Source organism: Cnephaeus nilssonii, assembly GCF_951640355.1.
Source record: "Cnephaeus nilssonii genome assembly, chromosome: 13".
NCBI lineage: Eukaryota > Metazoa > Chordata > Mammalia > Chiroptera > Vespertilionidae > Cnephaeus > Cnephaeus nilssonii.
Genome location: NC_137084.1, coordinates 52,756,261 through 52,778,803, shown reverse-complemented (window position 1 = coordinate 52,778,803; position 22,543 = coordinate 52,756,261). Strand labels below are relative to the sequence as shown.

The window sequence follows — 22,543 nt, the reverse complement described above, 5'->3', positions numbered from 1 at the left end:
GAAAGGGAGGTAGGAGGCAAGTGCAATAATCTGGGGGAAGGAACAAGGGCCTGATGGGGCAATGGAGATGAAAAAAGAAAAAGGCAGAACAAGAGTCCCGGCTGCAGCCGAAACCGGTTTGGCTCAGTGGATAGATCGTCAGCCTGCGGACTCAAGGGTCCCAGGTTCGATTCCGGTCAAGGGCATGTGCCTTGGTTGTGGGCACATCCCCGGTGGGGGGTGTGCAGGAGGCAGCTGATCGATGTTTCTAACTCTCTATCCCTCTCTTCCTCTCTGTAAAAAATCAATAAAATATATTAAAAAAAAAAAAAAAAAGAGTCCCGGCTGCAGCAGAACCCATTTAACTGAATATAGACTCATTCACCTGACCAAGTGTACTAAATCCCTCCTACCTGCCAGAGGCCTACTGAGATGGCTCCGGACAATAGCTTCACTGCCTTCATCAAAGAACTTTCATTCTAATGTAAAGTTGTTTGGCCTTGACCCTGATATTACCGGTTGCGTTCTGCTGGCGGGGTTAGCTTGGCCCTGCTCTGGAAGTCATGAAAAGGGAAAGATGCTGAAGGGTCTCCATCATCTGTTTAGTTTTGTATTGGGGTGACCAGGTAAATGGCAATGTCATTAACTAGGTTATCTCTCTGCTCTCTCTCAACTGTATTCTATGGCCCAGCAAGGAAAAAGGGAAGCTTGCAGAACTCGACATTTAAACTGAAGGATCAAAGTATCTACCATCCCCACAAGAAATACCTGAGTCAGAGAATAAGAAATGCACAATGCCTGGGAGGCAATAAATGCAGGAGAAAATGTGGGGATTGTGAGGATAATGAGGCATGAATTCGCTTCTCATTCATTTTGTGAACAACATACTTAATCTCTCTCTGCCTCTAATTTCTCACCTGTAAAATGAGGGGGAAATAGTAACTAGTTTATAATTTTGTTGTAGGGGTTAAATAAATTGATAGTTGTAAAGCATCAACACACGTGCATTCCATATCGTAGGCACTCATCTGAAAGGTGGCATTGGCAGGCACCAGGACAAGAAAATTAGAAAACTTTCTAGGTTTTCTTGACTTGTGGCATATGTCCTAAGGATGTAATAAGAACAAAATAGCACTCTATAACTGGGCTCTTAATTTCATACTCAGATACCTAGATTAAGTCTAATAAGCCTTCCCAAATGAAGTACATCTTACTTGGGGATTAAACCACCTAAACCAAACATGGATTATGAAGCAGTTTTATTTGAGGAAATATTAATATTCCTATGACAGTATCTGATTGCCAAATAATCCTTTTTGATTGAAGCCCACTGTTAATGATTAGGCCAGAATCAAGTCCATACCTTCTGTCCTGGTCCGTCACCTATTCCATGTTCCAAGGTCACTGAAGCCAGCTCACCCTGAGGAGGCTCTGGACAAGGCAGCTGGGCACGTACAGCTAATGTATCAAGCCTATGGGATCACCACAAGAGACAATTTAGAGTGGCTGCCCAGTGGACCACCTGGCATCTTCCCATGGAGATGACAGCTGTTCATGCCTGCTGCTGGATATGTAGAGAAAAAAGAGAATCCGCACAAATATTTATTTTACTTTATGCAACTAGCATTCAAGCTCTAAGAGGTAATACATTTTCACCTTAAAATATTGCACTCCCATTACTGAAAACTTAGTGATTAGTACATAACGTGCTGGATAAATATTTTGTTGAATGAATAGATGTCACAGAGCAAGCACATGCCAACGGGCTTCCCAGGGAAAACTAGGAGCAGGCACACAAACAGCCAGAAAGACTTCGGGAGATGTTCTTGGTTCAGGTCAAATGTAGATGGAAGGACTGACTGGGCAGGTGCCAATTCCACAGCAGGTTCTAAGGTCCAGAAGCCCAGTGGTGGGAAACTCAGCCCCTGTGTCTGAGACCGTCCTCTCTCTGCCTGCTGGACAGACATGATGATCATAGGCAGATGAGTCCAGCTGCCTTGACTCAGATGGAAGCATTGGGTGAAGATGATTAGACAGCCTCACATACAGGAAAGAAACTGGATCTCTGAGCAGTGGAGGCAAGGCGTTCGCAGTTCAGTCTGTCTCCTTCAGGGTGTTTATGCTGATCTGTCATGATGCTATGATGCCTGTGGTAGCGTGGGTGGAGGAAACCAGCTCCTATGATAGAGGTAAGGTTGAGCTGAGTATGTGTGTGTGTGTGTGTGTGTGTGTGTGTGTGTGTGTGTGTGTTGACCCTCTGATAATACTTGGAAAGATGAATACCTGACACTGGCAGAAATAGGAAGAGGCTTAGATTTCCTAAGTATCAAGCAGGATTCGGGCCCTATGCCAAGACTTTTATGCATGTTATCTCATCAATTTCCCATAGAAACACTCTTCTATGGACTAATAGCCCCATTTTACAAATGAGGAATCAGCGTTTCTGAGAGCTTCCGTATTTATCTGAAGTCACGTTGATCATTAGTGGCAGGAACAGAAATGAAACTCGGGAAACTGAGGTGCAGGGTATTTGCATCATGTGATTAAGCATTCAGCTGAAATACACATTTCATCTGTCCTGGGCACCGGGCACTCGGAGCACAACACAATTCTAGCCTTCGGCAGTGAAGGGCTCTCACCACAGAAGCTACAGCAGGTGGATTGAGTCAGGCAGTGATTGTGCACAAGATCTTACTGCCCTCGCTTGAATCCAGCACAGCTATCCCTGGAGAATGACTCAGACAGTATTTGAAATTGTATTTCAAATGGAGAAACTAACTGTCGAGTCTGTTCCCAGATCATTGCTTTGATTTTTTGATAACAAAGCAATTTGACTTCAAGCTCTCTTCCTCCCCAGTAAATGCCTTCCCAGCTCTCCCCACTCCTTCCTTTGACTGGACATCACCCTTAAGCCAGCTCTCCAAGTTAACTAAACTTGTATGCTTATACAAATTTTTCATGGCTGGAGAATTTCCTCTTGCCACATAGCTTACAGCCCACTGGGCCTTCTCCTTTACACCAAAACAAATATGTGATCATGTCTTACATAGTCTATTGTGTTAATTTTTATTCTCCGAGTAACACATGTAGCTCAAACAATGAAGTTAATAATCACCCAGAGACAAGCAGTGTCGGCATTGTGTATATTTCCCAACATCTCCCCTGCCTTACATATAATTCAGTATATTTGATTGTGCTTATCCAGGTTGGTACTCTTGTCTGAGTGTCTGGGGTTTAGAGTCTCAGGTAAGATTACTTGGGATGGTCCCACTTATGTGCTGTGTTTCTTTAGTTGCTCTAACTCAGTGCTGGCAGAGTAGGGGACAGGGGGGTACTCACTCAGTTCTTTCTTAAATGTCACAATTTTTCCTCCTCTCAACTCCTTGCTCCAGAAAGCCACTAGCCAACATTCCTTCCAACGTTCTTCACACCAAAAAACTTGAATGATTTCTTTTATTATTGTACTACACAATGAACCGGTTATTCGTTTTATTGCTAACAATCTTATAGGGTGCTGCTCAATAACCAGATATCCTAAAGGATCCAGATGGGTTTCTTCAGCACATGCTGCTTTTCTGGGATGTGCTGTATGGTGGAGTATACAAGAGTCCAAGGAACTTATATCTCCACCAACGGTAGTTCAGTTCAGAAACATTTATTGAGTACCTAATTCTACAGGATCCCAGGCAGAGTGTTTGCTGCTGGTGATACAATAATGAATCCGGAAACCTTTATGTTCCCATGAGAAAAGCAGATACGTACATTTTTTAAAAAAAGGGAGGGATTCTCAGGGTATCAGTCATGTGAGCATAGAAAAAGAACACTTAGCCAAACCTGGCTGGCCAGAAAAAGCATCTGGGAAGAAATCATACAGGAGTTAAGCTTTAGGGGTTTGGCAACTGCCAGGTGAAAGGGAGTCGGAGGGTTATTAGAGGTAAGAAGGCATCAAGAACAAAGGGTAGGAGGGAATGTGTCTTTCTTGTTCAATATTGTATCCCTAGCACTTATGATGGCTGGCACATAGTAGGTGCTTAACAAATTTATATTTTTTTTGTTTTGTAACAGTGTTATTAACTATAGTCACCATGCTGTCCATTATATTCCTATTACTTATTTTCTAACTGGAATAAATTCTTGTTAAGTGCAAGAATTGGGAGGAGTCCAGTAGCTGGAGTGGTCAGGGCAGGCTGAGTTGAGTGGAGAGAACTAGAAGGTTTTCAAGCACTGAGGATAGCATAATGAATCAAGAACAGTGCTTTGTGGGATCGGGAGAACTGTGAGATTGGAGCACAGAGTTAAGGGGTAATGGGAAAGTTGTAATTGTATGTTTTGAAGAGGTTGAAAGCAACATTTTTTTTTAATGAGGCTATAGTTTCCCCTTTAATTAGGTTTTTAAAAAATATTTCCAGTCTTTTATAATCAATTAAAAAAATCCAGTGTTGCAATAAGATCATCATAGCTGATATTAAGTGACCATTCTGCTAAGTCCTTCCATGCATTATTTCACTTGAGAGTTTTAGAAAGGAGAACCTTAACGTTGGTCAAGCAGCTACCGTGTGCCAGGCATACAGTCTCATTCAATGTTCATAGTTCTGTGAGGTAGAGTCTGCAATCACCCATTTAGAGCTTCAGTCAACTGAAGCTCAGAGATGCCCAGCAACTTGACAGATGTCTCTCAAGTTTCATTAAGCAAGTGGCATTAGCAAGATTTGAGCCCCTGTTTCTAATGCCAGGCTTCACCCACTCTTCACTACTTTGGGCTGCCTCTTAGAGTCAGTTGGCTGGGTTGGTATGAAATGCAGCTTTGCCATTTATTTAACATTTTCGAGATTCTCACACCCTCTGTTTTTGTTTTTTGTTTTTTTCATTTGCAAATCAGAATAACAATACTGTCTTCTTCCAATTCTTGAATTACTTGAGACAATGTTTCTGAAAGTGCTTTGTGCATGGTAATTAGCACCCTGAACGTGTGACATCTTATACAAAGTCATTTAACAATTCCACGTGCATGATTTTCCTGGATCATAGGTCTGTGCTCCCATTCAGACTCGCTCAGAGAACTTAAGGGCTGTCTAGTCAGAAATTACCAGTCCTGTGTGACCCTGGCTTCCCCTAGGTCTCGGGCATAGCTCAGAGTTGCAAGAGAGAAAGCACTTCATACCACACGACATGCCCAGCATCTTCACATCTTCCGTTCACAGATGGAGGGCAGCACTGAGCTAGAGTAAGTTCCTCACAATTATGTAAATCACCAGTTCTTCAAAAAGGATCTTAAGAACCGTTAAATATTCATGCGTGCGCCCTTCTTGGCAGCTCCTCCTTTGTAGGTAATTGCAGAGGGTTTAAAATAATCTGACGTTGCTTGGAAGCACACAGAACTCTTGTCAGCTGCGAGCAGGCAGCTGATTTGTAATTTAATTAACATCCTGGCTTGTTCTGTCTTCGCGGCAGAAAGCAGGAAAGCATTTCCCCTCCTTTGTGAGTTTTGTTTGAAAAAATCCAAATGGAACACCTGGCAGAGCTTTTCATCTCTCACATCGCTCCTGTGACTTACATCCTGCTCCAATGGCCAAAAAATTCCTTTAAAATAAATCCCTTTTTCTAGTGTCCTTTGGGCCAGCTGTATTGCTGATGGTGGGTCATTTTTTTGGAAGGGTAACTTCACTTGGGGAGATCTGTGTATCATCAGCGATCAGTGAGTTTTGACCCACTTCTATTAACTCTTTGAGTAATAAAGGGTTTTAAGGAGAGATTTGCTACAGGGGACATTCTTTCTTCAGCGAACACTGACGGAGAACCTGCCATGTTGCAGGCACCAGAGGGCAGCAGTGAACCACGCAGGCAGGCTGCCTGACCCCATGGAGGATTCAGTCCTATCTATGTGGGAGGCAAACATCAAGCGAGTGATCACAGAAATAAAGGCAAATTTAAACTGTGATGAGTTTTATGAAAAAAATAAGTATAGGGTAGCTTAAATCCTGTGAGGCAGGGAGTGGTGCGGTAGGGGGAGGAGAACCAGGAAGTCTCCTTGAGGAAGCAGGTAGAAAATAATGTGTGGTCTGTCTTGTCCTTCATCCTCATGTCCCTCCTATCCCCTCCTCCCCCAGATTTGCAACATACTTGTGACTATTCTAGAAGAAGGGATTGGGATGAAAGGGGAAAGAGAACCCCGCACCAACCAAAATATCATCCAGAGAATTTATTTCAAATCAAGGAAATGAATATACATACTGGTCTGATCACTGCATTCACCACTCTTTTCCTTCTCTTTTCTCTCTCTTTAACCCACATGTTTCTTCAAAGAAGGCAGCAGTAGGCTGGGGACTAGGAGCGGTCACAGGTCACAGATGGGCTGGGTGTCCTGGAAAGAGGAGGGATCTGCAAAGGAGAGCTGGCTGGCTGAATACTGCACACACCTCCAGTGAATAAAATCCCTGCAAAGAAAGAGCAACATGTTTAATATTTCCTTCAAAATGAGAGGGCAGCTGGCAGAGCCTGGATGAGATCACCCCATTGTGGACGCTAAACTTATAGTCTTGAGAGGAAGGTTAAAACCCTTCCTTTACGCGTACTTCATTTTTTGAGACTGCTTTCTTCACTCTTTCGCTGTTCTCTGTTTTCTGAGCTGCAGTCACTTCTTCCTTAGGGACTATTACTCTTTGCAAGTCTATTATTGATATAATTTTCTTCCTGACACCATGCTGCTCCCAAAATATGTCCTTCTTTTATGGCAACACACGTGTTTAAACCTAAGGAGCTTCCTTCCAGCAGCAGCAATCGGTCAGCCGCATCTGGTGGCCACACATTATTTGGCGGGTGCTCTGCCCTGACCCCTGGGGGTGGGGGTGGGGTGACAGAGATAGACGGCAGGGTTCCTGCCCTCAAAGAATTTAGATTACAGATAAGACTCAACACAGAGAGGGCTTTGTGTCAACATAGTTAACAGAAGCCTTGGAACTAAAAAGGGATTTTGAGCATTTCCATAATGTCTGGCTTGGTGTAAGAAGCTAACCACTCCTTAACTTTGTACCTGCTTCATAACATTGTCTTAAGCCTTAAATGGAGTCCTTTCTATAACACTCTTAGAAAAGCCTTCATGAGAGACACACATCCCTAGAATGTCATCATAGGGTCCTGATTCCATGTCTCCCAAGCAACACAAACAAGACCCTGTTTTCAACTTTTTCTTTTAATTTTGATCTTTCTGAGGAGATTATTATATATGACATACCTGATGTTGTAGAAGACCGAAGAAACTCAAGTGATGCTTAGAAAAATGGAGTTACATAGCTTTATTACACTGGCTGTCTCAGAGGAATCGCCTCCAGAGTCTGAGCAAACCAATATGGTGGAAACCAATATGGTTTATCCCCTTTTAGTTTCTTTGTTCCCCAAATATGGGTGGGGACTTCCAGACCTTTCGTGGGCTTTGCAAAAAGCCCCATGGGTTGGGATGGGGGTCTTGAGATCATATCTAAGGGCCTGGCCTGGTGCCAGCGCTGATAACCCCCTCCGGGGGTTGTGTGTTGTTCATGGTTTATGGCCTCTGTAAAATGTGAGCATTTAGGTAACAGGTCTTGCAAGATCAGATTGTGGAGGAAAGGGGCAGTGACTTAATTATAGGTTATCAAGAATGTGCATTAGGTTACTGCATAGATTCAGATTGCTAGCCCCCCAAACATCAGGGTTACATTGGCATTAGCCTTTTAGCCTTCTCACTATAGCTATGTGTATGGCCATAGATGTATTTCTGTGTGTACATATATATAGTCATAAATTCTTACATCTGTACATACAAGCATAGAGATATATAAAGTACATAAAATGTCATTACCTGTAAATAGACAAAAGGTACTGACATGAATGATGAGTTTTCACATTTAAACAGTCATCAATCTACACGCAGCCATGTTTAATGCTTGTATAATGTGGTGCAATAAAATTTAAAATAAACTTTTTAAGAAGCCTTCATGAGTGTGCTCACGAACAGTTAGGTATTCCAATGCTACTTGCCTCTCAAGAGCATGCAGACATGCACTGGCTCTCCCTGAGTTTGATTCATTTCTCTTTAGAACAAGCCAACTCCTACTGCAAGGGGGAAGCAGAGCTCTTTTATGCAAAAACAGAGAGACCCCGGTTTTTATTTGTGAGGCCTTCACAGATGTGTGACTTGTCCCTCAGTTACCATACCCCGTGCCAGTGGTGCCTGCGCAGCGCCTTCTTCCACACTGTGCAGACCCTCCAGGGACGGAGCAGATGCGTGTAGGCTCCTGTGTTTGAGTTCTGGGTAACTCAGGATGTTTCCGACTCACACAGGCATCGGCAGAATGTGGTGAGCAGAATTAGTCAGACTTCCTAGCCTTTGCCCACCACACAGGGGCCCTGTGGTGGAAGAGGAGTGTGAGAATGATTGCATACAGGTTCAGCTGGGAGGCTTTTTGATCGGGAATGTCATGTTATTTCTCAGATTCTTTAAGTTTAGTTCAGTTCAAGTCACACGTATCGGTCTTTCACTATGTGTTAGTTATCCATGGGGCATTGAAGAGTCAGAGGTGAACAGTACTTCATTTCTGCTCATGAGGCACTCATGGTCTCCTAGGAGAGATAGGTCATTGCAGTTTAAACTTGTTATTCAAGGACAGAAATCAGTGCAGAACACTATGGGTGCATAAAGGATGGACATCCTTTCAACCTTAGCAGTCAGAGCATTTCTGAAAGAGATGACACCTGACATGATTATCAAGGACCTACAAAAGTTTCCCTGATGAAAGAGTTGGGGAGTGGGTGGTTAAGCTTCAGAAGGGGGAAGGGAATAAGATTCCAGAAGTCAGGGACACAATCAGTTAAGACAGCGGGACAAGAAGATTACGTTAGTAGTCCCTGTCTTGAGCATTTCTTCTGCCTCACTCCCATTGGAGCCGAGAGAGGAAATATAATCTATTCACAAAAGTTCTTTTGCTATGGAGTCCCCTTCAATGGACCAAGCTGAGGAGAGGAAAAGAGGAAGGTACATATTTCAAAAGAGGTCTTCCTCAAAGGGCCCTCCTTTCACAGGCAATACTCACCTGAAAGGTGCCCAGAATAACATCAGGACCTAACAGACAAGCCCGGGAAGGAGAGCTGACTCAGAATTGCCCAGAACATTAGAGCCGATTCTTAGATCGGGGTGTGACCTCTGCAGAGGTGTTTCATCTTCCTTGTTAGATGACTCTTCAAGATTTCCTAAGAATTGTATTTCCTGAGGACAAAGTTGGTCTATCAAGATCTTTGAGTCTTTACCAGTTGAGAAGAATTTTTAAGTGCTCTAGCCCTAGAGTCAGACTAACACGTGTTTGAATCCCAGTTTGCCACTCACCAGGTATGTAATCTTAGGGGGAAAAATGCCCAACTATCCAAGCCTCAGATGAGGAGAATCCTAACACCAATCTTTTAGGTGTGATGACACATATAAAGCATTTAGCACAGTTCCTGACACAGCAGGTATAACTGCTATTTTTACTGGTTGATATTGGCATTAGTGTTTCCTTTAATGTCACATTAGTGTTAATATTAATATTAATCTTAGCATTACAAGTTAAAAAAATCATTTTTAGTACAGCCAAAGTTATTCCTAGCAGAGATTCTACTATGTGATATCTGGGTTATTTCTTTGGGAAACTTCCATGTGAGTTATATATGGCACTTTCACCAGTTCTTGTCTTCTCTTACTTATTCATCACTCCCAGACAATGGGGGAAAAGGGAAGGAATATCGGGTTGGCACCAGGGAGAGTCTGTTTAGATTTCCTGGATAGTTCCCTGCTGTCTACAATAGGCTGTCTTTCAGGCTAGTCTACTGCCACACTCTACCTCACATCTCACATCCCAGGCTGCATCCAGATCTATGGCAGGCTCACCAGAAGCAGACCTCCAATGGGGATTAGTGTGAGCATGATTTATGCAGGGCAGTTTCCAAGAGAAATGCATACAGGTGTGAGGAAAGCAACAAGGGGTTCTCCAAGAATGTAGGTTCAGGTGCTGTCTAGCTTCAGGCTGATCCTGACAGGTGCTTTGCAGTGAAATTCACAGCATGATGGTTTGTTTCACTTTGAGGTTTGGGAGTTGCGAGTTCCAGCTTAACTCCCAGTCCTCCTAAGTGAAGAGGCTTCAATCAAGGACAAGCTTCCTGAGAAGTATGAAGTATATAGATGTGGGCCTTGAATGTGTGAAAGGGATTTCCAAGGATTTAGGTGGTGGTGGGGGGAGGGGGGAGGGGGGAATAATAGCATCTGCTACAATCCATTTCAAGATCTCACTGTTCCTTTAGAACAGGGGTAGGGAACCTTTTTTCTGCCAAGGCCATTTGGATATGTATAACATCATTCACAGGCTATACAAAATTATCAACTTAACAATCAGCCTGCTATATTTGGTCAGACATCTAATTACTTGACAGGGGCCAGACCAAATGATTTCATGGTCCTTATATGGCCCTTGGCCTAGATATTCCCCACCCATGCTTTAAAACATCATCCCCTCTTAATACTTATCTCCTCTGCACGAGTTGTTGCCTTTGATTAGTATCTTTTACCTCTTTTTATTACCATCCCAGATCCTGTTTCGAATGGTAAACCATTTCTACTGCCACAGACTCAGTTTGTACTCATAGTCATTATCAGTATGTATCGTGACTTAACTGCACATACGTATGACTCACTCAATAACTTCTTGTCTTCTTGAGGTCAAGAACTGGTTCTTATTCAGTCTATATTTTTAGCATATATTTCTGAAAGGAATGATGAGAAAGAGAGAGAGAGATAATATTTAAGGATCTGATGTTCTTTAAGGTTATGTCAGGCAAATAATGTGGTTAACTTTTCTTTGCTTGAACTTGAAATCATAATGTTTTGCAATGAAACAATTTGTATTTAGCAGCCAGAATACCTTTGTAGCTTAAGCAGCTCATGCCTATTTGATCCATTTGTTCAAGTGTCATGTATAATTCTTATTCAAAAAATACTTATTGAGCATATTTTCGAGGCACTTGGCTAAGAACTGGAGACATGAGGATAAACAAGACCTAAATGATCTCAGTTCTCACAAAATCTTATGGTTCAATGACACACAGACAAACAAAAATTATGCAACCATACAGCATGATAAAAGCAATGATTGGGGGAGTATAGGGAGCTATGGAAACACCAACACAATCGAGACTTCAGTTCACAAAAGCTTTCCAGAAAAGGAATGTGAAAGCTGGGCCTAAAGGATCAATGAATGTTAAAATGAACAAATTTTACTAATAAACTATTGATTGGTTTCTTCAGTCTAATTTGAGGCCCTATCAGTCTTTGAACTGGACCTTAAATTTATGAAAATAATTTAAAATAAGTTCTTTGTGACACCACATAAGTTCAACTAAGTTTATTATTTGTATTATGACAGGTTTTTGTTATTTTTATCCAAACCAGTCAGTGAGATGTATACTTTTATGGATAACACCCTTCTCAAAATCAGCTGAATCCTACTACAAGAATCCTTGAGGAGCCATAGTAATCACTTGAACTTTGCAACATTTTACTTACGGAACCCTTGGATCTTTATGTTTCAGATTCTTATGTGTGGCATAAATATGGCTTTACATATGTTATCTCTTAAAAAGCTTAAAAAGTTCTGCAAGAAACAAAAAATTGAATTACCATATGACCCAGCAATTTCACTTCTGGGTATCTATCCAAAAGAATTGAAAGTAGAGTTCTGAAGAGATATTTGTATACCCAGGCCCATAGCAGCATTATTCACACAACCAAGTGGTAGAATCAACCAAACTGCCTATCTACAGATGAATGAGTAGACAAAATGTGGTTTGTGCATACAATGGAATATTACTTAGCCTTTGAAAAGAAGGAAATGTTAACACATGGTACAACATGAATAAAGGACAAGGACATTATGCCAAGTGAAATAAGCCAGCAATAAAAAGACAAATACTGTCTGATTCCACTGATGTAAGGTGTCTAGAGTAGTCATATTCATAGAAATAGTAAGTAGAATGGTGGTGGTTACAAAGGGCTGGGGGAGGAGAAAATGAGGAGTTTTTGTTTTATGGGGAGAGAGTTTCAGTTTTGGAAGGTGAAAAAGTTCTGGAGATTGGTTACATACCAGTGTGGATATACTTACTGTCACTAAACTATACACTTAAAAATGGTTAAGGTGGTAAAATTATGATATGTGTATATTACCACAATTTTTTAAAAAAGCTTTTAAAAATGAAAGTAATGATTCCTAATATTTACTCCACTATCCTGAGTTGGGTTGGTGAAATAAAAGAGTTCAAAAGTAATGAGGCTCAGCTCATGTAGTGGTGTTGGGGGTTGGCTTATGACAGGGTAAGGAAGCTTAAGCTCTGCCCTGTGGGTGGTGGGAGCCACTAAAGGGTTGTAAAGAGAATGACTTTGTCGGTTTGTGACTCAGAAAGGCTCCTGGTGCAGGGTAGAGGATAGATGGGCAAGGGGCAACTTCAGCAGCAGCCTAGCCAGCTTAGAGCTGATGAGAATCTGAATGTGGGCAGATTAGTGGGTTGGTTAGTGGTAGTGGGGGATGACGATGGAGTAGATTCAAGATATAAATTAGACAGACTCAGTGATTTATTAAATTGGCAGATGGTGGGGGGTGAAAGAGAGGATGGAGTCAGAATGACTCCTACTTTCCTGGCTTGGGTAACTGAATAGGTGGCAATACCTCCCTGAGAGAATTGAAGAGGGGGAGGAGGTGTGGGGGGGAGATGGGCTGAAGGCCCAGACACTGTACCGGGCATATGCACGACATTCTCCCACTCCCAACGAACACATAACTGATCACGAATGAATGTTAAACCAGATCCATGTTTCTGAGGCAGATTACCTTCCCAAATTATTCACAGGGCTAAGAAAACAGACGGGTGGTATTGTGCAGTTCACAGAAATGCTCTAACCTCATTTTGAAGTGTGTTCTCTCTCAAGGAGGAGTTATCTACCAAATTGTCCATTCAGTTATCAGACGTGGGCTTCATCACCTCATGGGAGTGGGGAGGGTTTGGTGATTGTAGAGAGAGATTTCTGATGTAAATTAACTGAACAGGGTCCCGGCTCTGATGCCCATTACTTAGGTGACCCCGGACAAGTCTCTGAACCTCTCTGAGTGTCAATTTTATCATAAGAAAAACGGAGCATCATAGGTAAGAAGGATTGCAATGGAAGAAACAGATGAGAGTCCTTTGCAAATTATAGTCAACATGTTGTTTGCTGTATTTTTGTTTTGTTTTGAAATTAATATTAATCTTGGGACATGTAGAAGGCCTCTCTGGGAAATACAAGCAATGATAATCAACTTCTGAATAAAAGTGGACAACAGATTGAACTGCCAACCCTTTGTGTTACTCAGATTATGAGTCAGACTGAGAGCCGATGTCCAAAACAGTCATATTTCCACCTAAAAAATTAAAGAAATGCAGGCATGATTTTGTAAGAAAACATGTTGTTGGCAACAGGGCATGATAGAAATAACCGTTGGTGGTAATAATGGGGTGCTGGGATAAGGTTAGACATCACAGTTAAGCTTGAGACGATGTTATGACAGTATTTGGACCCGGGCCCATCATACCCCTGTATCATTCACAGAGAACAAAAGCAAAGCAAGGCAAACTAATGTTTTACTAGCTGGGTTGTGAGTGGTACTTAGAATTCTTGGGAGAAATGATTCCCGGTACTTAACATGACCGACACTGTTTTATGAAACGAGCTGACTGCCAGTTCCCCTCAGGAGGTTTAGACCCCTATCACCTGAAAAGAATAAGCGGGCCCATTAAGTTGTTTACTGCTTTGGATTAAACAGTTCTTAACAAGCTCGTGCCTCTACCTACAAGCCACCTGTGCTAGCCCGTGCCTCTGGGCACCCTTCCATAGCCCATACATAGAGATAGTACGTTGTCAGGCAAAAGCAATTCATCAGTTTTGGTCGATTTTGACGGCTGGTTCGCTTTTGCTTGCACTTGACCTGGTGTATGGTGACCACCAGAAGAGTCTGCAGCAAAGCCCATCTGGGGATGTCAATGACAGGTACACGGCGTCCTGCAACTGCCGTTAGAATGTGAAGTTCAGGACCGTACCCTTTGCAAACACTAACGCTGTTTTTCTTTCTTGCCTTTTCACCTAGAAGTATCGATACCAAGATGAGGACGCTCCACATGATCATTCCTTACCTCGACTGACGCACGAAGTGAGAGGCCCCGAGCTCGTGCACGTGTCGGAAAAGAACCTGTCGCAAATAGAAAATGTCCATGGATACGTCTTGCAGTCCCACATCTCTCCTCTGAAGGTCAGTCTGGTTGGGCTGAGAGCTGGCGGCCGCGGTGGGTCTGCTTTGCTGAGGGCGATGTTTGCGGGCCTGATGAAATGAGGCTTTTCAAAAAACACTCCAGTGGACTGTGGTTGCTGAGCGGTTGTTTTCTGTGGCTTGGAGGCTTTCCATGGAAATCCTGACACAGGGCGGTTGTTCTTGCAATTGTGGGGAGGTCTGGAAAATCTGTTTAGGTGCTGAGAATGGGCTAGGGCCAGCCCCGGGTGAATAACTGAAAGGGAAAGGAAGTGAACCTCAGGTTTAAGAAGGCCAGGGCTACATCAAGGTTTTGTTCAAATGGTCTTTTCCCATCTCTCTTCCTGGTCTCAGATAAAATGATGGGAGTTAAGTGTAACATGAAAACACCTCAGTGTCCTACTTTTCCAACACTTTCTACCTTCTTATTTAATTTTAAGCCATTTCTTGGTAAACAGTAGTTTGACAAGGAGAGAAATGAAATGAGAGGAAGGATTTTCTGTGCTCCTCGGTTGCAAATTACTCTGTCTTCGCGGATGCAATGGGATTTTGTGCTCTGAGTAAAAGCTTATTTGTTGATTAAAGTTAAAGAAAAATTGGCCCTAACCAGTTTGGCTAAGTGGATAGAGCATTGGCCTGCAGACTGAAGGGTCCCAGGTTTGATTCTGGTCAAGGGCATGTACCTTAGTTTCGGGCACATCCCCAGTAGGAGGTGTGCAGGAGGCAGCTGGTGGATGTTTCTCTCTCATCGACGTTTCTAACTCTCTATCCCTGTCCCCTTCTCTCTAAAAAAATCAATAAAATATATTTTTAAAAAAGTTAAAGAAAAATTGAATAGAGTCAATGATGGAATAGAAGAAAACTGAAATGAAAAACAAAACCACAACAAAACTACCTGGTAAGCTAGGTACCGGTAAAGAAAGTTTTATTTCGTTAGCCAGAACACTCACTTCAGCAGTGCTTCTATATGGTTGTTTTGCAATAAAAAAATATAGCCATAAGGTGGCTTTGATGCTTTCAGGAATCTTATACTTTCTGAAATATCAAAGAAAGAATAAATTATTTTTAACATAGCTCCAAAATTTGATACATTTTAAGTAACCAAGAATCCTAAAAATGTATTATCAAATACACTAGCTCTAGTTACCATTAATTAATTAAAATAGGCTAATTCTAAACTTTCAGTAAATACTTTATAATATGTAAAAATAAGTAAATGTTATGCCTCTGGAAATCCTTGTTCAATTCTTCCCTGAGTCTTTTGGAAAGGATTGAATGGCTGATGGGAATGAGTATGTTTAACCTGGAGAAGAAAAAGTTAAGGGGATTTACCTTTTAGACCTCAAGGGCTGTCATATGGAAAATACAGCATTGGGTAGAGGCAGAACCACTGGGCATAAGTAACAGAAATGTCCATTTGTGATCATTATAAGACCACAAATCCTGACAGTGAGAGCTACCCGCCGCCCCCCCCCCCCCGCCCCCCAAAGTGCTGGCGTTCCCTGTTTCTAGACATGGTTCAGGCCCGGATGATGACCAGGCAGTGGTGGTGAGGAGAGGACTCCTTCTTCAGCAGGAGGGTGTTTAAAACTGTCCCTCAGGCTCAGCCTGATTCTAGGAATCAGTAATTCTATTCTGTGGGAAAATATCCTTCTTCTTTAAGGACTTCTTTTGTAAAGGAATTCTTATCCTTATTCTGTGTGCTGACCAGTATAAACTGAGAAGTGGCAGAGCTGGGAGATGGACAGCAATGAGAGGACTACAATTTCAGTTCACTTTTTTTTTCTAACTTGTTGAAAGAATCCCTGTAAGGACTTCCATGGAGCTTCCCTTCTTATTTTCCTCCCAATATTCATTTTTCTCCCCTTCTTTGCACTTCCTTTTTAATCAGCTCTATAGCATATCTCCTAACGGGATAATCAAGGCTGGTCTAAAGCTAGCCTGGTTACAGAAGAAAAAAAAAAGAAAAAAAGAAGGAAAACAAAGAAAAGAAACAACCATAAAACATGATAGGATCTTCATTTTGTATATTGTGTCTTCAGCATATATATGATACTATAATTATTTGGCCATCTATAGTTTGGGTGATTGCACAATGTGTTAGGCTACTTAATGCCTTGTTTGGAAAATGTATATTAGAGCTGAAGGCAAAGGTTGCTTTTTCAGAAGGTTAGACCAGATCTCAGATACAAAAGGATATTTCCTATTTTGCCTTTATCCCTTGCCTTCCAGGGATCTGAGTTGTGGCTTCAACTTCAGTGGCTTCTCTTAGCTTAGGTTTTCAATTTCTCCCTTCTATCTTATTCCTTATTCTGTTCTTGGAAAAAAAAAATATTGGTTTCTATGGTTTTTGTGGTGATGTTTTTATTGAATGGACCTCATCTATGAATAATAAACCCCTGATGTGAAACATTAAGGTTAGAATAGGTTTTCTCTCCTTGTGGGAACCACCAGCTCAGTGGTGTGAGCCCCAAGGTATTGTGAAGAGGATGAGAAGGTGAGTTCACCCAGGACTTCTGCACCTAGGCTGTGAGGTAGCTATTAGGAGGCCAGGAGTTTTCCCTCATGACTGGCTAGAGGTGTTGTTTATGCTGAACAAGATATACTTTTAGATTGCCTTAATGAAGAATCTGTGCACCTTTCTTCTATTAGCAATAATGTGAGAAATAAAAACACAACACTCAGATATGCAGAGTTGGCCAATTTCCTGGTGTAAATACCCCTATCATGACTAATTTTAGGCTACCGACCTGAAGCCCCTGGATGTATTTAGGGACACACAAGGCTCTCACCAGCCTGCAAGAGACAGTACCGCACCCCAGGCTCAAGCACAGGTACTTTTATAGCAACAGGACCCATTTCCTAATCAAATTGCTAAGGTGCTATGATATTATCCCGGTTCCAGTGTTTGGAAAACCTGCCATGATTGAAATCTAATGTGTTATTTTCTCATAAAGGAAGCCTATTAGAGTTGGAGGAATGCTAGGGGGGTAGAGTTCTCCATTAGAGCTGGCATATCGTCAATCTCTTTGCTGCTTCCCTCTGTCTGGTGCTTTTGGGTCAAGCACTAAAAGGGGGGAAGAATGAGGAGGCAAAACACACAATCGGGGACTGCCCCCTGAATCCTCTTTAGCAGACACTGTAGCTCTCTAGTCTAAATCAGGAATTGGTGTGCGGCATGCCTCAACAAGAGTGCGAGTGGCTGGCTAAGAGTTTAAATGTCCAAGTGAGCAGCCTCTGGGTCTTTAGCTGAGGAATCCTACTGCCTCAGGTTGCACAACAGTTTCTTCCATCCTGTGTATCCCTTGCAGCCTGGGTTCTAAGATTCATCTGCGTCTGGCCTGCACCACTGCCTGGCTGATAGATGGGCTTGCCTAGCTTGTTTTCCTTCCAGTGGCTCGGCCAGTGTGAAGCATGGGGTTGGAAAGAGAAATGCAATTTAGCGGTCAATTCAAGGGAATTTGTTTTCCTTGCCTCCAGATGGGAATACTTTCTCTTCAGATGTTATCTAGACTCTTCCACAAGAGAAATTGGCCTATACAGGAAGCAGGAGAATTTTTCTTTTTCGGTTTAGGTCAATTCAATTAATATTGAGTGCCTACTATGTGCATCATAATAAGAGATGGGGAAACAAAGGGCAGTAAAACATGATTTTAAATATATATATATCACTCTCCTATGGGAACCCGAGTTCTAATTATTCATTACTTACTCTTACTCTACAACAGGAATTCACGTTCCTGAAGCTTAGATACATTGAGACCCCAAGCATCTGAGAGCACTCTCTAAAAGGGAGGGGAGAAGGAAGAGAGAGAGAGGGAGAGAGAGAGGGAGAGAGAGAAGGAGACGGAGAGAGGAAGAAGGGCAGGCTGACTTATTTTTAAGAATCTGGACATTAGAATGCCTGGGTTTTAATCCTAGCCCTTTCATTTAGTAGCTGTATGACCCTGATCAAATTAATCCCTCTGTCTCAGGTTCTGCATCTATAAAATACAGGTAATAATAATAATTTATTTCATAAGGTTTCTGTGCAAATTAAATGCTGTAAGAGATGTACACTACTTAGAAACTGCCTGGCACATAATAAGCACTCACCAATGTTGTTGATTTTTATCTTCTTATTATCAGTCAGCTAACATGACAAATACCTTAAAATCACTTATTTCATTTACCTCATTTTATCACTAAAATATATTACACCTGGTTTTAAAATTAAATAGTTCCCATCTGGCTGGTGTGGCTCAGTGTTTGAGTGTTGACCTTTGAACCAGGAGGTCATGTTTTGATTCCTGATTCCAGTCAGGGCACATGCCTGGGTTGTGGGCTCTATCCCCAGTATGGGTCATGCAGAAGGCAGCCAACCAATGATTCTCATAATTGATGTTTCTAGCTCTCTCTCCCTCTCCCTTCCTCTCTGAAGTCAATAAAAATATATTTAAAAATTAAATAGTTCCCTTCAACCACATAACTAGTAAATAGGATTCCAATATTTTTAACTAAGGTCTCTCTGAACCCAAAGCCTGTATCCCTTATCACTCCTGTGCTATATCACTTTTCTAAATTGGCCTGCTATTTTTAAAGAGATCTAAAATTTAAATTTTTATTCATTGTTTTCATGTGTGTAAAAGTTGAAGCTCATTTTCTCCTTAGAACCTTATTCTGTACAATTAAACAAATATAAAATACAAAAGGATGTCTAAAAAATTTAATTTTCTAAAAGAGAACCATGGTAAGTGGTGATAGATGGAAATGAAACACTACGAGGAAATAGAAGGAAAACAAGTTCTATCTTTAAAATCTTCCACCCAGTAGAAAACTCCCCATGGACTATGTTCCACTCCCATGATGAAAACTAGTATTTGGGGACTAGTTTCCTTTAAAAAAAATCCTTTGAGAATGTAAGAATTTGTTCCTGAGCAAGAGAGACACACTTTGTTTTGAGCAATGAAGGATTTTTCACATTGAGATACACTGCTCACACTAGGTGCCTGTGTCATTAAAAAACCCAGCTGAGCCCGGCTGGCCTGGCTCAGCAGCTGAGCAAGGACCTATGAACCAGCAGGTTGTGGTTTGGTTCCCAGTCAGGGCACATGCCCGGGTTGCAGGATGGATCTCCAGTGTTGGGCGTGCAGGAGGCAGCCGATCAATGTTTCTTTCTCATCATTAATGTTTCAATCTCTCTTTCTCCCTTCCTCGCTGAGAAAAACAAAAACATACAACAACGACAAAAAACAACACAGCTGAGTCCAGTCACATTTCTCCTTCCAAGTGTTCTGTAATTTCTATTTGGTTGTTTATCCTTTTAAAGTGTTTGTTCCAGATTGCTTCATGCCATATCTTATCATTTTCAGAAATAATGTAAAAATTACTCATTGAACCATCAATCAATAAAGGAATAAAGCTACTCTTTATACTATTTCATGTTACCATGACATTTGTTAGACCAGAAATCTAAGTGGTTGTTTGAATTCTACTTTTATTCATAACCATCAGTTTTGTTTTATTTTAGTAAATTTGCTGTCAGTATTACCATTATTATGTGAATACCCTCAGGTGAGGGTCTATGTTGATTTTGTTCATTATACCCTCAATTCTTCAACAAATACTTGTTTTTAAAATTAACTTAAATGTTAACTATTTGTAAGCATCAATAATTATCTTCTGGGAGGTTGTGACACTGATAGAAAATAAGGCATAGACTTCTTGCTTTTCTGTTTCTGTTGTACTCTTCTCTTACCTAATTATCATCGATACAGAATTTCATCAATGTTAATCCTGCTATTTTTTCATATCAGAAATCTGGTTGTGTCCTAAAATCAATGGTATCTTGCAATTAAATCTGGCAGCATCTCCTAGGGTACATAAAAATGTTCTTTCTTATCATTAAAGCCATCTTAGATTTAATGACTTTTTTCAAGAAAGATTAAAGCTCTCTTTCATTGATGGGTGGGAATTGTTCTGATCAGATAAATACAAGTATTCTGTCTTATAATTCTCTTTGAGACCAGAATACACAGTTCTGGGAAGGTTTACTGGAAAATGAAAGTATGAGAGATCGGGATAGACTTCTATAACCTTGAACAATTGGGCAATTTGCTGAACATATACGGGAAAACATTGGTGAATCTGTAGACAGTGCATGTTTAGGAAATTATGGGATTGCTCACAAATGCGTCGGTATACAGAACTGCAGGAAGAAATATAAACTTTGTTTCACTGACTATTTCTTATCAGAGTTGCCTGACATGCTCATAGGAGGGTGTTTTAGCCAACCCTACAATAAGTTCTCTTCCTCCATGAAGCCTTTCCTATTAATTCTTGCCTGACTCCATCCTATATAATAAAAGAGAAACATGTAAATTGACTGTACCTCTGCTACGCTCACCAGCCAATAAGGAGTGACTATGCAAATTAACCCAACAAAGATGGGTGGTTCATTTGCATACACAGGTGCAGGGTGGAGAGCAAAGCAGAAGAGCTGGGTAGAGAGTGGAGCATTTTGGGGAACTTGGCTCCTCAAGCCACCAGACAGAGAGCAGAGAGGGAGAGCTGGCGGCTTTGAGGACTTGGCAGAGTGGGAGGCCGTGGGATGGAGACAGAGCAGGAAGGGAAAACCAAGAGCTCGGGGAGCACCAGGAATTCTGGGAATAGTAGTTCTGGTGGCAGCCCCAGGACCGGAAGCGGAAGCCCAGAGTGCGGAGAGCACCAGAAATGCTGGGAATCATAGTTTTGGTGGCAGAAGGATCTCCTAGACACTAGAGCAAAGTGAGCCTGGAGCCAAGTTACTGTTGCCGTGGGCGGTGGAGGGAAAGCAAAGGTGAGAGACATAAGTAAAATCAGAGTGTCTAGGAAAAATAAAAGGGAAGATATCCTAAATTTTCAGGAAATCTCCACCAATGAAGCAAAGGAAAAAAAAAGCCTCTATTATTCTGTGAGCAACAAACCAAACTGGGTTAGGTTCTCAAACAATTCGCTCATATGATTGCAAAGACAGACAGAAACTCCCAGATTAGAGAGGGCTCCCCTGAGGGCTCCCAGATTGGAGAGCGTGCAGGTCGGACTGAGGGACCCACCCCCTGTGCGCAAATCTTCATGCACCAGGCCCCTAGTTTGGTCATAATATTGTATGGCACATGGAGTTTACACCACTTCATTATTCTATTAGTTTTTCTAACTAATTTTTGTGGAACTATGTATTGTCCTTTCTTCTATATATTGTTTTTCTTGCTCTTAATAAGTGTGTAAACTCCTATTAAATGGACCACATCTTCCTTTTGTTTTATTTTTCATTCTTCTCTTTAATTGGCATCTACAATGAAACTAGACATGATTTCCCAAAGTACATCTGGTGGGATTTTGTCATCATTATAGGAAAAATAAATGGGTGAATGCTGAAAACATTAACCTGTTGAAGGATTTCCCAGTCTTTAATATGATAATGTGCACTATAAACCCCTTAGATGGAGATATGGTCAACACACAGTATTTCCCAAACATATTGGTCATGGAACCTATTTCCCCCTAAACAAACAAACAAACAAACAAACAATTTTTGTTTGGGCACATAAACTTTTAAAAATACTATAACAGACACATAAATTATGGCTAATACAACTAATAGAAAAGTGTAACATAAAAATTCATTCCAGCCCTGGAATCAGACTCAATCAGATTCAAATACCAAGTCCTCTACTTACTAGCTCTGTGAGCATTTTCAAGTTATTTAACTTTCTTAAGCCTCAGTTTTTTTAATTTTTAAAATAGTAGCATTCTCTCATCTGCTTCTATGAAGTTTGAGTGAGAAAAATCTATACGAAAATCTTAGCTCAGAGCCTTTGCCCCACCCTGCATATTTGACTTCATTAGGCATGGGGTCCAGACCATTAATTTTTTTTAAAAATGTAGGTTTTTTCCCTTTGCATTTATATTGCTTTTGGCTATATTACTACTAGAAAACTAAGCTGATTTTGCTTTTTAAAAGAAAATTAGTAATTTTAAAAAATGTAAAATCTGTTCATTTCTGTCTCTTGCCACTAGATGGTGGAAGTAGCTGAGCTGATGGCTCAGGAAGCATCTGGTCTCAGAGAAGAAACTGAGATTTGTGAGGCTAAATTGAGAGCTCTCGGTTAATAAAAACTATAAGAAGGATTTAGCAGAGATGGTCAGGCTTGTGAATAACGCATTTTGCTTCAGTCCCAGACCTTGAGGAGAGGAAATTATTGAGTGAAATATGG

The 22,543-nt window shown here is 41.3% G+C and overlaps 1 protein-coding gene across 9 annotated transcripts in view; it reads left to right on the top strand.

Annotated features, from left to right (window-relative positions):
• DLG2 (discs large MAGUK scaffold protein 2) overlaps nucleotides 1-22,543 on the top strand; it is a gene marked incomplete at its 5' end in the record, with an annotated part of 1,931,014 nt that overhangs the window by 921,318 nt on the left and 987,153 nt on the right. For 7 of the 9 annotated variants that reach the window (XM_079787296.1, XM_079787298.1, XM_079787294.1 and 4 more), the window contains one exon: nucleotides 14,151-14,312. In XM_079787296.1, the coding sequence (XP_079643422.1) occupies nucleotides 14,151-14,312 (162 nt within the window). The remainder of the gene's footprint in view (nucleotides 1-14,150; nucleotides 14,313-22,543) is intronic. The other 2 variants (XM_079787299.1, XM_079787306.1) reach the window with 1 other exon arrangement.